The sequence below is a fragment of the Lissotriton helveticus genome, chromosome 2_1, assembly GCF_964261635.1.
Source record: "Lissotriton helveticus chromosome 2_1, aLisHel1.1, whole genome shotgun sequence".
In the NCBI taxonomy this organism is placed as follows: Eukaryota; Metazoa; Chordata; class Amphibia; order Caudata; family Salamandridae; genus Lissotriton; species Lissotriton helveticus.
In genome coordinates this window covers 1,238,756,404-1,238,771,214 of record NC_136059.1, presented here as the reverse complement: position 1 = coordinate 1,238,771,214, position 14,811 = coordinate 1,238,756,404, and the positions used below count along the sequence as shown (strand labels likewise).

The window sequence follows — 14,811 nt, the reverse complement described above, 5'->3', positions numbered from 1 at the left end:
GCAGTGCCCTGCCTGACCTGCCTCAGAGTCTACTCTGGGTGTGGGTGATCCCGTTGTCTGCAAATTTCCTGCAAAGGCACCACCCCTTTGATGGCCAACAGCACCACGCACATTGCAGATTGGCCTCAGTTCGACACAATGACGGGCGGCAGCTTTGCTAGTCTTTGCGGGGCCTGCCGTCGGCAAAATAAGTAAGTAGTTCTTTCTGTGCCGTCCGACCCCTTACAGCGGTGTGGGAAGGGTAATAGTGCAGGGTGTTGGTCTGCAGCCTGCTGCCCCATGCCCCCTTAATCCCCCAAGCAGTCCGGCCACATATTCCCACAGTTTGTTGTAAATAAAGTTAGATGCGCAGCTCTTGCCCTCCGATCTCACGTGGTTTCAGGAACGGGGACAAATTGTTTGTCCCTTCTCCTTATTCCGGGCCTTTTTCGATAGGCAGACCACACAAGTGTTTAAGCGCGACCTTGACCTGCAATCTTCGCCTGTAGGGACGCCACCCACCTGGTGTCCCAAATACACCACAGATCCCTGCCCTATCGCTTGCTGGCCTTGATAGTGAGGCCTGCTCTTTGCAGAGCCTTCAACACTTCACAGAGGTGTTGCAAGTGTTTTTCCCAAGTGGAGCTGAGCACAGCAATGTCATGCGGCGCTGAATTCCTCCAGCCCGGTCAGTACCTGGTTAACCAGTTTCTGGAATGTGGCAGGGGCATTTTCAACCCAAAGGGCATGACTCGGAACTGGAAGTGCCCCTCTGGTGTTGAGAATGCAGACCTCTCTTTGGCCCCCTCAGTTAAGGCAATCTGCCAGTACCCAGAAGTTAAATCAAACGTACTGAGGTACTGGGCAGCTCCCAACCGATCCACGGGCTCATCAGCTCTGGGGATGGGGCGTGCGTCAGTCTTGGTGACCGCATTGAGCCCACGGTAGTCCACACAAAATCGGAGTTCTGTAGTGACACCGGGCGCCAGCAGCTTTTGGCACTAGGACCACTGGGCTAGCCCAGGGGCTGCTGGAGTGCTCAATTACCCCTAGCGCCAACATCTTGAAAACCTCTTCCTTGAAGCTGGCCCTGACCTTGTCAGCTACCCTGTAAAATTTCTGTTTCACAGGCAGACTATCTCCAGTGTCCACATCATGGACGTACCAATTGGTGACACCTGGGGTCAGGGAGAACAAGGAGGCAAATTGACCCAATACCTGGCGACAGTCCCTCTGCTGTTCTTGGGTCAGGGTGGGCGAGAGGACCACACCACCCTCTGACCCATCTTGCTCTTTGGCTGCCAGGAGGTCAGGGAGAAGATCACTATCCTCTTTCCTTCCCTCATCTATAGCCATGAGCATTGTCACTTCAGACCTCTCAAAGTGGGGTTTGAGGCGGTTCACATGCAAGACTCTCAGGGGCTGCGTGGGAGTCTTCAAGTTAACCAGGTAGGTTACTTTGCTCTTGCGCTCCACCACCTCGTAGGGCCCAGTCCACTTGTCTTGGAGCGTGCAAGGCTCCACTGGTGCCATCACCCACACTTTCTGCCCAGGTTGAAATCCGACCAGAGTGGTATTCTGGTCGTACCATCTTTTCATTTCTTTCTGGCTAGCTTCTAGGTTCTCCTGAGCGAGCTTCCTGAAGCGTTGTGTCTGGTTGAGGAAGGCCAGCACATAGCTGAACACATCCAGGGGGGTTTTCCCACTAGATTTCTCCCACCCCTCCTTCACCAGTGTGAGAGGTCCTCTAACAAGGTGGCCATACAGTAGTTCAAAGGGACTGAACCCTAAGGACTTCTGAGGCACCTCCCTGTAAGCAAATAACAGGCACGGTAGAAAGATGCCCAACTTCCGTCTCATGGGCTCCTCAAGGCCCATAATCATACCTTTCAGGGTGCGGTTGAACGTTTCAACCAACCCATTTCCTTGAGGGTGGTAAGGAGTGGTGAACTTATAAGTTACCCCACACACCTCCCACAGAGACTTCATGTACATAGAGATGAAGTTGGTACCCCGGTTGGAGAACACCTCTCTGGGGAACCCCACACGGGAAAAGATCCCCATAAATGCACGGCCAACCACGGGTGCTGTGATTGTCCTGAGAGGGACTGCTTCCGGGTACCGGGTTGCATGGTCTACCAAGACCAGGATGAACCTGCTGCCTAAGGCTGTCTTGGGGTCCAGTGGCTCCACAATGTCGATGCCCACCCGCTCGAAAGTGGTGCTCACCACAGGAAAGGGTTGGAGGGGTGCCTTGCACTTCCCCCCACTCTTGACACTGACCTGACATGTCTGGCAAGATCTACAAAAGATACCGACGTGCTGCTTCATCTGGGGCAAGTAGAAGTGGGTGACAAGCCTTTGGAAGGTCTTGTCTTGCCCCAGATGTCGTGCAAAAGGCATGTCATTACCTAGACCCATTAGGAAGGTCCTGAAGCGCTCGGGTACCACCAGCACATGGGCTGCACCAGGCTCAGTGAACTTAGGCTCACTATAAAGCAATTCATTTTCCTGGTAAAGGAGATGATCCTTGGACGCTCCACCTGCTGCCTGGCCTGCAGCCTGTTGCTGCACACCAATGAGAGAAGGGCATTCCTTCTGCGCCTTGCAGAACTCCTCCCTGGAGGGACCTATTCTTGCTGCCAATGGGTCAGCTCAGGTAGGTCTCCCAGTTCGGCCACCTGTTCCCCTGTAGGTTCCAGGGCATCCCCCTCAGGTTCTGCTCCTTCCTGGACCATGGTAACTGCGCGGCTGGTTTCCCACGCCCCCTGCCTCCTCTCCTGGCAGGTTCCTGGGCCACTGTTTCAGGCTCCAGGTCTACTGAATCACCCCTACTGGCTGCCATAGACCAAGTGGTCACACAGACCTACTCAGGCAGACCCAACATATCCAAATGAGCCTGGTGTTCCACTTCCTTCCACAGGGAACTCTCCAGTTCATTACCTAGCTGACAGTCTACAGGCATGGATGGTCGTACAACAACCTTCAAGAGACCCGAGACCCCCCCCACTCAAAAGGGACCTGCGCTACTTTGCAGAGGCGCACTGAGTTGTCAGCTGCAATAATGGGATGGAGTACATTGGGAATGACCTGCTCTTCAGACACCCACTGACACCTCACGGATGTCACGCTGGCTCCTGTGTCTCTCAGAGCCTCTATCTCCCTCCCATTGATGGTCACCTTCTGCCCATATTTTGTAGTGGTAGCGGGCAGACAGGTATTGTGGTCCATCTCTTGGTCTCCTAGGGAGACAAGGGTCAAGACTGCTAGCCCCTCCTCTCCACTGGAAATTAACTCCCCTCCCAAAGCTAAACTAGCTAACCCTGGGGCTGGAGCACCAGTGGGTGCTGGAGGTTTCTTGGGGCATTTAGGAGCAAAGTGGCCCACCTCATTGCAGTGATAGCAGGTGGGGGGACCCTGTTGTCCTGCCTGCCCCTAGAGGGCCATGGGTGCCTAGGTCTGGGGGGTTGGGATTCCTTTCCCTGGGAATTATTTTGGGGCCCTTGAGAAAACTCCTTTTGGTTACCCTTGTCCCTCCACTCCTCTGTTGGGGACCCTGCCCACCTTTGGCTGTGGTACCCACAATTCCTCTGTGGACCCTTGTACTGGTCCAGCGGTCCGCCTCCTTAGCAAGCTCAATGGGGTCCATCAGCTTGCTGTCTAAAAGATGCTGGCGCAGCTCTGGAACACAAAGACTACTCAGTGCTCCCAACTAATTAAATGCAACAACTCCTTATAATCCGTTACCTTGCTGCCCTTCATCCAACTTTCCAGTGCACGACAGGTACAAATTAACACACGCCATCCAAGTCTCAGATTCTTTCTTCTTAGAGTTCCTAACCCCTTCCGCGCGGGGCTGCCCCGGTGCTCATGACGACGTCAGCTCATCATGAGCTAAGGCGCTCCGGTGCTCATGACGAGCTGAGCTCGTCATGGCTACACCCGTTCCCATGGAACGTTCAGCACAGCAGGGGAATCAGCCCAGCGTGCGAGCATTCCATGGAACGGGCGCGGTCATGACGAGCTCAGCTCAGCTCGTCATGAGCACTGGAGCGCCGTAGCTCATGACAAGCTGACCTCATCGTGAGCACCCAAGGTGCTAAACTGCAGCCTACACTGCTCGGGAGTAAGTCTATACCTGAGACATAAGGCCTTCTTCCTATTGGGGTTAGTCATTGTACCTGCTAACTCTTAAGGGCTCTAGAGCACTCCTCCCAGAAGCCTCAAAATGTTTCCACAGGCCCGCCCCCAATGCTGTTCAGGCACACCATTCATTCTCAATGCAATTTCATAAGAAGTAAACCAGGCATAGATGTCCTCACTCCTATTGTAATTCTGTACCAGATCCTTGGGAATATAAACTTTACCCCCTGCACTGGCTGTGTGCTGCCACCATTTGAACTGGAATCCACCTGCTTGGCTTTGATATCCAGTTCCCTCATGCTCAACTCATGAGCCAAAAGCAATTTCTTCTCCTCCAAGGCACGGCATTTTTGCTCTCCTCCCCCGACTTTTCTCTCTCTTTCTCCATTTCCAATTGCTTTATCTTTAACCTCATGACTTCCAAGTCATAGTCTCTTACTCTCTGATTCTCTTCTAACTCTCCTGGGGTAAGACCCCGGCTGGAGTGGTGACTGCCAGCCCTTGAGTTTGGTCTGCCCACTGGCAAATCCTGGGGTTGAAACCCCCCCATTCCACTTGCATCATTTCCCTTTTGGGCCTCCCACCAGGCCTTCAAGACGCTCTGCAGCTCTTCCTTCTTTATGGGGCACTCAAACATGTTGCAGATTTGTCTAAGCTGTGTACTTTGTAGGAATACAAATCTTCAATGACAAACTCTAATTCTGCCTCCACACTGGGTGCATTTCCACTCACAGACATGATGCTTTGAATGGTTACTCAAAAATAGAACCAACCCAAAAAAAAAAACGTAGTATGCGGTGGCGTAGTGGTCTGCACTCACTAGTGATGTACATCAATCACTGTGGGTCTAGTACAAATACAAGTTCAAATCCCACCGCTGACCAACATTGTTAGAACTGGGGGTCTCTAGTTGGCAGAGGTAGGCACCACTGCCCAAAAAGGGACACTTCTAGTTGGGGTAAGGAGGATACACTCTTTAGATAGCCCCTGCTCACCCCCTAGGTAGCTTGGCACGAGCAGTCAGGCTTATCAAAGGCAATGTGTAAAGTATTTGTACCAACACTCACAGTAATACAGTGAAAACACCACAAACTTACTCAACAACAGTTTAGAAAAATAAAGGTATTTTTAATCTAAACTACACAAGACCAAAACAGCAAAAATACAACATACACAGTTCAAGAATAGGGTTTCAAAAGAGTTCTTAAGGTTGCGTTAAAATAATCCACAGTTGCGTCACGTTTTAGCCAACAGAACCTTTAGATGCGACACTCCTGAGACCCTGGGGAGGCGATGCGACAACCCCGCTGGATGTAGCGGGCGTGTTGCACAGGTTTCAGTGGAAGCTGCTCGCAAAAGGTACGATGCGACGATTTTCGGGGCGGCGACGATCTCCGGTGCGGCGACGGTGCGTGGCTCAGCGTCTATCTTCTCCTCCCGCGGCCCCTCAATGCGATGGCTCTGCGACGACTCTTGCAGCGACATGATGAGGTCCGCAAGCAAGCGGTGGGACAATCTCACCCAGTGACAACAGGCTCTGCGACGATACTCACAGCGATGGTAATCTTCCCGGACTGGTGCGTCTCGCAAGCGAAGGATGCGACTCTGGCAGCGGCAACAGGGGCTGCGACGATCTCGGCCTTCGCGGCGGCGTGAATTTCAAGCGAGCGATGCGTTAAAACTTGCAGAAAGTCTTTAAAATCTTCGTTTTCAGCTTCCCAACACAGGTACAACTTCCATAGGCACCACAACTGACCAAGCACTCTAGGAAGGACAGAACTCTCTCAGCAGAGTTCAGGGAAGCTGGGGGTGAAGTCCTTTTGTTCCTGGGACTCTTTAACAGTCAGCCAGCTCTTCTCAGGCCCTTAGAGATTCCTTCAAGCAGGAGACACATCACAACGCAAAATCCTTCCCCTCTCCTTGGCAGCAAAGCAACAGCAGGTCAGTCCAGCAGAGCAACAGCAGGACAGTCTTCCAGATTCCATGATGATCTAATTTTCTGTAGTCAGGGGTCCTGTACTTGTACCCCTAAAAGTCTTTGTTCCCTTTGTGCAGGAGGGCTCTGAGCCTGGTCTGAACCAGTTCTGGGTGTTCCTTGAGCACTTTGTTTTCCTGGCCTCTCTTTTCCTTTCAGAGAGAGGGGCAGGGTCGTCCGCCGCCCAGCAGGAGGTGGAGCCAGCATTGTGGAAGGCAGGCACAGCCTTATTCAGGCCCAGGTGCTACCCCCTCCCACCACTCTAGATGCAGATGGAGCTATTCAGCCCAGGGATGGCCCACTCAGCCTCTGGGAGCCACCCAGCCCCTGTCACTCACAAAGCAGACAGTCAATTCACAAACAGGCCAAAGCACACAGAAAGGTCAGAAAAGAGAACAGCAACTTTCTAATAGTGCTGTTCTCAAACACAGGATTTAAAAACAACCTTTCCTAAAAGAGGTGTTATTAAATTCTGAGTTCAGGGATACCAGACTTTTATGTCCTACTTTGCTCCTATGGGAAGATATTCTGGTAGCCACTGTAGCCAGCATTCCCCATGATAGCCTATGGGCAAGGCAGCCTTACAATAGTGAAAAACAAAAATGGCTGTCATTCACTACCAGAGCATGTCACCTGCACTAGTACATGCTCTACCTTTCACATACACTGCACCCTGCCCAAGGGGGTACCTTGGGCCTTCCATAGGGGTGACCAATGTGTGCAGAAAGGGAATGGTTAGGCCTGGTCAGTGAGGACACTGACCAGGAGGACATGGCAGTTCACAGACTGCACACAGGCACTGCGGTGTCAGGCCTGAGACACCATTTTAGGGATACTCATGTGGGTGGCACAATCAGTGCTGCAGGCCCACTAGTTTTATTTGAATTACCAGCCCTGGCACACAGTGCACTTTACTAGGGACTTCTTGGTGATACAAATATGCCAATCATGGATAACCAATTACAATGACAATTTACACAGGGAGCACTTGCACTTTGACACTGATCAGCAGTGGTAAAGTGCCCAAAGCATCCAAACCAGCAAAAACGAAATCCAGCACAGCATTACAAATACAGGAGGTAGAGGCAAAAAGACAGGGGAAACCACACCAAAGATGCCAGGTCTCACAGTAATGCTTGAATGAGCATCTACTTTGGGTGTACCACCAGGTGGAATTACCTAAATATTTATGCCCACTCGTACTGTTTGTGACACCTTTTTAAGAGTTTCAATGTAAAAGAATATCATTTGGCCTGGCATCGGTGGCATCATTTTTTACACTGATGAAGTATCTCATTTTCAAAGGCATGTAATCAAATGTCAGATGTTTCCAGGACGATGTTGTAGTTTTCACCAGTAACACAGGAGGCCATTTCCCCACATTACAAGAGGTATGCAATAGACTTTCTGATAAAGGACTTGTGCTTGATGCTGACAAATACATTTTTTTAGAAAACAAGTGGACTATCTAGATCATACAGTATTAGTGAAAGATGGGAATCCAAAAGAATTAGTAATTGATGCTATAAAAGAAACACCTGCAACTGATATGAAGAACAAGTTGAGATCCTTCAATGGATTATGTGAGTACTATGGGAAATGTGTTAAGAAATGCTAAGTTGCTAAGTTGATGAAACCCTTAAGGAATCCTCTTATGAAAAACACTGACTTCATATGGAACACTGAGCAAGAAGAAGCGTTCAAGGCAGTGGCGGTTGGTAGTAATTAGAAGTGGTGAAAAAATAAAATAAAGGAGCACTTACCTGCAGCTACTTCCTCTGTGCTCCCGTCCCAATTTATCGATTCCCTGCACAGGCTCCCAAACTCCTATTCAGATGTTGCTCTCATACTGGTAATACTATTTACCAGCATGAGAGCAGTGCTGAGACTGGCCTGAGTGACCTGAATGGGCTGATTTTACGCTTGCTCAGACACCGGGAACCTGTGCCATTTCTCCCTTCAGCTGTGCAACACAGCTAGGATGGAGAAATATATGTGCAAATGTCAGTTTTGCCATCCTAAAATGACCGGACAAACCGGCATGTGCACTTACAATGCCCCCACCTCTCCTCCTCTCTCCTGCTGATGCAGTGACGCTCCCAGGATGGCGCCGTCCCTGCCCTAAGACTCAGCTGGTTCTGGCTCCCTACGAAAAATAAAATGATAATAAATTGTTTTTATTATCATTTTATTTTTCCCGTTTGCCTCTGCTGCCTCTCAGCATGACAGAGGAGCCCCTGGTTCAAGAATATAAAAAAGCAGATAATAAATACATCCACTCGTTGACCCTTTGCACCTAGCAAACAATGCATGTTTTCTGTGGAAGCCACTGCCTAGTGTCTTGGTGCAGTGCTGTCCCAACAAGTTGGAAAACGAGTAGACTATATCCTATGGGGCAGATTTATGAAGGCCTTGCGCCGCCGGTGCGTCATTTTTAACATGGGAAAAAGTGACGCACCGGCGGCGCAAGGCCTTCATAAATCTGCCCCTATGCTTTTAGAACATTAAATGAAACTGAGAGACTGTATTCTGTCATTGAACGAAACTAACTTGCATGTGCATAGGCTGAAAACCATTCAGACACTTGATTTGAGGAAGTGGATTTTTCCTGCATATCGACTGCAAAATTTGTCTCATATTCTGTCACCAGGTAGAGGACCGAATACTACTGTACATGTGGCCAGATTGTGTTCCAAGTGACAAGAATATAGCTTTGATGTGTCACATATTCCTGGTTCTGTAAATCAACCTGCAGACTGCCTGTCTAGGTTAACATGTGCCAGGGCTGTTCAAACTCCTCATCATCCAGTGTGTATTGAAGTTGTGAGTGTCAAATATATTTGTACTATATTTGATGTGGATCTGGGTGAAGAAAAGTGAGAAGGAGAAGATATTATCTCAAGTCAAGAAATATGCTTGTGATGGTTGGCCACTTCTTACAGATTTGAAAGGTCCTCATCATTCTTTTGAACAAGTTGCACATGAACTCAGTGTTATGGGTGAATTTGTATTTCGGTCTGACGTGTGTTCCTCCAGAAGTTATAAGAGAGATTCTCATCAAAGAGGGCCAACAAAGGCACTTTGTAATGTCACATTTGAAACATCTGCTGAGAGGCCATTTTTCGTGGCCAGTGATAGATATTGAAGTGTAGAGATGGGTAAGGGAATGTTGCACAAGAGACTAAATGTGCCAAACCAAGACTTCCCCATGAGCAGTGTTTCATGGCCCATTAAGCCATTAAGAAAGTTGGTCTTCACATCTCTGGCTTTTTAAATGTATGGCACAAAATATGCAATATGCCATAGTCCTGATAGATGACTACAGCAAATGGCCTGAGGTCATGTTCACTGAGAAACCTTCCACTGAATTTGCGTTAGAGTTTCTCAGGAATGTTTTTAGCCATCAGGGTTACCCAGAACATATTGCTACTGACAATGGGGTGAAGCACATCAGTGGTATGACATATTATAAGTACCCTAGAATTAAACATACCTGCTCAGCTCTATATGACCCTCAAAACAATGGTCTGGTTGAGCAGTTCATAAGGTTCTTCAAAATCGGTAAACATCTAGCAAGTATTGAGAGAGTCTGCTTTCTAGGAGCCATAAAGAAAAGTCGATGGGTTTATAGAATATCTCCCAATGTTGTCAATGGAAAATCTAAAGTTTTCCTTTTGAAGGGAAGGGAACCCACTGCATCCATTTGCCCCTGATGGCATTTACCAGTATCCGCTACAAGTATGAGAGATTCTCTGTGCGACATTGGTGAGGTCTCTAAAAAAAAAGTGCAGCATTAGCCAGAAAGGTAGAAGATTTATCATGACACGTGCCACAAGGTTATACATTCTAAATTCAACATGAGAGATTTGCCTAGAATCTGTATTCCCAGGAGAGTTAGAAAAGGATGCAACAAGTTTTATAGACCCATCAGAATTGTCAAAGTCAATAAGGGACAGGTAATCCCTCAGGATGGGAAATGTTGGAGTTTTAGGATGTTGGCTAAATGTTCCAATGTTGTCCTCCCTATAGGATGTGGGCGACGAACATTCTGACAAGCACTATAGTTTATATTCACTCAGTGTTGAAAGCACCCTACAGCTTACAATTGAAGGAGAGACTCCTTCAGAAGCTACACCTTCATACTTACCATCAGTTGGTACATCTTCTTCACCCGGAAGCGTGATCTCTCAGAGAGAACTAATTTATATGAACAATGGTATGTGCTTTAGAATGTCGGTTATGGAAGTGTGTGTATACCCGTTACCGTGCGGTGCCGATCTAGTTGTTACCTGACTGAAATAAACTTTGCGCTCAACATTCTGATTGTCAGTCTTCTATTTACAACAGCAAGCTCTGCTGAAGGCTATAATGTCATAGGTGCTTGTAAATTGAAATAAATAAAAAAAAAGTAAATAAAAGTAGGTATCGGAGCATTAATCATTTGAGTAAATAAATGCAGGTCACATTATTGCCATCTAACATGCATTTTTTATTTTTACTTGCAAATTTACATTCTGTGAATTGTTTTTTTAGGGAGGAGCTTACTTTTTCTTGGAACACGTTGCCGATATACAACATAGCTGGCTTCACTTTATTCAGCAGATCTTACAACCTACATGGATACATATAGGAGATGGCTGCCAGTTAACCAGAGAAACCTGGAAGGATCTAGAGAATGCGCAATTTTCAGAACTGAAGCTACGTCACATACAAGGCCCTTTTAAATATAGCGTTATTCGATCCCATGTTATTGGTTATGCTGTGAAGTAACGTAGCAACTAGGAGGGCCCTTTTGGCTGTTTGCATTCCTTTTCATAACAATTACATTTGTCTGCTTTTTCAAAAGAATCAGTGTTTTTTAAAAATGTCGAAACTTCAAATTTTTGTTGTCAATAATGTTGCAAAGACTGCGAGTTTATCTTGATTTGTCTAATGATTATCTAATGATATGCCTGGTAGGAACTACAATTCACTACATTTTGTAACTACTTGTAATTTATTTCTACACAGCATTATTCACAAAGTGCCTTAGTGTAACCCCATTTACCACCTCAAGAAGCTTTTTAGTCAGATAAGGGGTGACGGTGTTCTGACTCCACAGTGTTGTTATATATATATATATTTAAGAAATATATATATATATATATATATATATATATATATATATATATATATATATATATATATATATATATATATATATATCCCTCTCCCAAAATTTGTAATAATTTTTTAATTGTCTGCAACGTAACTGGTGATTCCTCTTGATGGATTTTATATTGACTTTTGCTGACTCTGCTTAAGGTCATTCTTACAGAGATTTTAGCTATGATAAATATTATGTTTTATTTTGTAAGTTAGTCTACAATTATGATGTTTATATGATGTGCTTCTACTTATATTTCTTCCTAAAAGCTTTTAATGTAGGATGTGAGAAGTTTTGAAATTTTCTGTGAATGATGATTTATTGATTTAATAAATTGCTAACAGTATAACCCTCCTTTGGGGCTGTATTTTCAATTGAAAATGGCTTTTTGATTTGACGGAACAGCTTTAAAATCTTGATAATGTACCGTACTTTGTAAGTCATGTCTGATATCCATAATTACATAATTCCTTACACAGCGTTTTCCAAACTGTGAGTTGCCAGCTAATTTCTATTGGGTAATAAAAGTGCAATCAGTAAAGTGCCTTTACATTTTGTTTATCTTGTCATGTGTGCTGTGCTCCAAAGACAGAGGTCAAATGTCAGGCTATGTCTTTTGACTAATTGCTGCTTAATCTTTTATCATGGGGACTGGTATTTACTTTTCTTTCTCGCACTGAAAAGTAAGAGGACCTTTTAAAGTGAACTTTGTGCCAATCTTGCTGGGGTGCAGGGAGTCTGCAAGGAAGGATTGTAGGATGTAATTTATTTGTAACAAAACAAAATTATACCTGTAAATGTATGTATGTATACTTGTAAAGCGCACTGTTACCTCGTAACGTGGTGTCCTGGCGCTGTATACCGCTGGGGAACCCGTCCTGGCTTTCCCTGTGAGAGGGCACCCCAAGGTGAAGCCAGGCATCGGGGCCGTTGTGGAGATTAAGCAAGCTATTGCCCAGAGTTGCAGAGTGGGACCCATGGTTAGCGTAGGCACTTAAGCGAGAATTATCGAGTCCGCGAACATTGACCCAAGACCCTGCCGCGTCGGGAATTGAACCCTGGTCCCGGGTCGACCTCTGCTTCAGGGTCTGCCGCTTCTAACCAGTGAGCCACACTTCTCCAAATGAACTGTACACATTTCAGAATAAATCAGCAGTTAGGAAAGACAATGTAAGCACTTTTTGTATAACTCTGAAGGGTGATGAAGTGGGAAACAAAGATTTTAATAGGATCAAACTCAAATCAAGACACTTTTACTTGGTGATGCGCAATTGATAAATATTTACTGAAACCCGATTTCCACTTATCATTTGTGTGCTGTATTGTGTTATCAGTAAAACTGTATATCTGTGCAAATTTTGTGGCCATTTCAATGGAAAATGTGGAGTCTGTAAATGACAGTGCTCTACCGCATGATGCTTTAGTAATACAATTGCAAAAGTGTGCTCCAAAGTGCACCATCAGATGCACACTACACCCTTACCGCTCTCCTGCTGAATTCATTTATTTATTTATTTAATGCAGTTATCTCTACATACATATATATATACAAATAGTAAGGATCCACAATCCTGAAGCGCCGAACAGCAACAGCAACGGACACAGCCAGGTACAGACCACAAACCAAGGTTTTAAAGAGAAATATAGTGCTTTATTCCATCAATGGGGATGGCGGCATGACGCGTTTCGTCCGGGAAACCCGGACTTGATCACATGACAAGACCCAGAGACATGAGTGGTTAAATACTGGTGAAAAAACGAGACTCCTCCCACAAATGAATAGACATAAAGGTAGTGTCATTCAGTATATAAAACAATCAATCCAAATGCATTGTACAATGTAATTCAATGCATGAGTGCAAAAATACTAGATTCACTGTACAATTATAACAGTCTTAAAAGAATAAATTCTGTTAACGGGCATAAAGGGCGAGTGCCCAATGGATAACCATAATATACATTTATAAATTGTAACTGAACAATAAAAATCCAATGTCAGTGGGGCATGTTGTAAAACCAGTAAATTCACTATAAAAACCACAAATAGTTTTAAAGTGCATCGAAAAAAAGTGCAGGGAGCATAATCCCAAAAAGTTGGGAACAAACATTGTATATCCAGGTAAAAACCTGGAGCAGAATAAAAATTAGTGATAATGTGCAAAGTGCCAATTGAGTGCAAAAGTCGGCAGTGCATATATATAAATAAATAGATAAGGGAGAGAACAAAAAGGGCAATCACACCTTATAGAACTCATATATAGCAGCAAGCAGTAGGACATACCTATACAATTCATAGTAGTACAGCTGGGTATGTAAAAACCAGACATCAATATTATCAATAATATGATTCTCAGAGTAAACAATCTAAATCTTCATAGACCATCCATAACATAGACAAATAGATTAAAACCATATACAAAGGTATAAAATCCATTATAAAAAAGTTATGCATATGATGGAATAAAATATTTACAGAAAATTGTTAAGATCTTCTCCCATGTTCAGGCCATTAGGGATCTTACTATTTAACCTCAAAATATATTGACTTTCTAATTGTCTGAGTCTTTTCTCTCTGTCTCCGCCCCTTTTGTTCACGGGGACTGCATCAATAACAAAATATTGCCGGTCATTCAGATTATTGTTGTGTACCAGCTTAAAATGACGTGCCACTGGATAATTGGGGTCAGAGTTAACAATGGCACGAAGATGCTGTAAGATTCGATTGTATACCTGCAACTTGGTGCTGCCAACAAAATGTAGCTCGCACGTGCATCTTAAAACATAGACCGCATGGTCTGTTTTGCAGGTATACACATTCTTGATAGGAATCACTGCATCCGTAAGACCCTCAACAAACTCGCTGGTGTTCACACCGAATTTACATGCCCGGCATGAACTACACTTCCGAAAACCTGTTTTGTTGGAGAACCAATTAGGTTTAATGATGGTTTCAGGGCTAGTTTTGACCAGAGCATCCCTCATAGAGGGTGCTCGTCGGAAAGTAATATTGGGAATATCTCCCACCAAAGGGCCCACCACAATGTCTGTTTTTAAGATGGGCCAGTTAGATTTAATAATTTGCCTCATCTTTTTATGTTGATTATTAAAAGTGGTGATTAAGCGAATGGAACATTTTTCAGTTGTAGCAACTCCCTCTTCTAGAGTGACTGAAGCAGGTTGTTCTACCATTACAGCTATTTGAGTTGATAAAGCCCTTTTGAGAGAGTTAGTGAGGTTAGTGACTTCATAGCCTCTTTGTAAAAATCTTTGGTAAGATCCATTCAAACAATTCATGAGATCAATCTCATTATTGCATATCCGTCTAATTCTTAAAAACTCCCCATAAGGGATGCTTTTAATAAGATGATGTGGATGGTTACTCTGGGCATGTAAAATTGAGTTACCAGCTGTGGACTTTCTATACATCCTAGTCATGATCTCGTTATCCTTAATGTAGACCTCCACATCTAAGAAGTTGACACTAACATCGCTAATGTTGGCACAAAATTCTAGGTTTAGAGTTGTTATTGATATTACTAACAAATTCTTTTGCTGATGAACTACACCC

General features: G+C 45.2%; 1 protein-coding gene across 1 annotated transcript in view; it reads left to right on the top strand.

The window, feature by feature from the left end:
• The window catches only part of LOC144818588 (thiol S-methyltransferase TMT1B-like), a 175,334-nt gene extending 163,550 nt beyond the window's left edge, over nt 1–11,784 (top strand). The window contains exon 3 of the mRNA XM_078676139.1: nt 10,631–11,784. Within this exon, the coding sequence (XP_078532265.1) occupies nt 10,631–10,867 (237 nt within the window). The 3' untranslated portion in view covers nt 10,868–11,784. The remainder of the gene's footprint in view (nt 1–10,630) is intronic.
• Nucleotides 11,785–14,811: the final 3,027 nt, after the last annotated feature.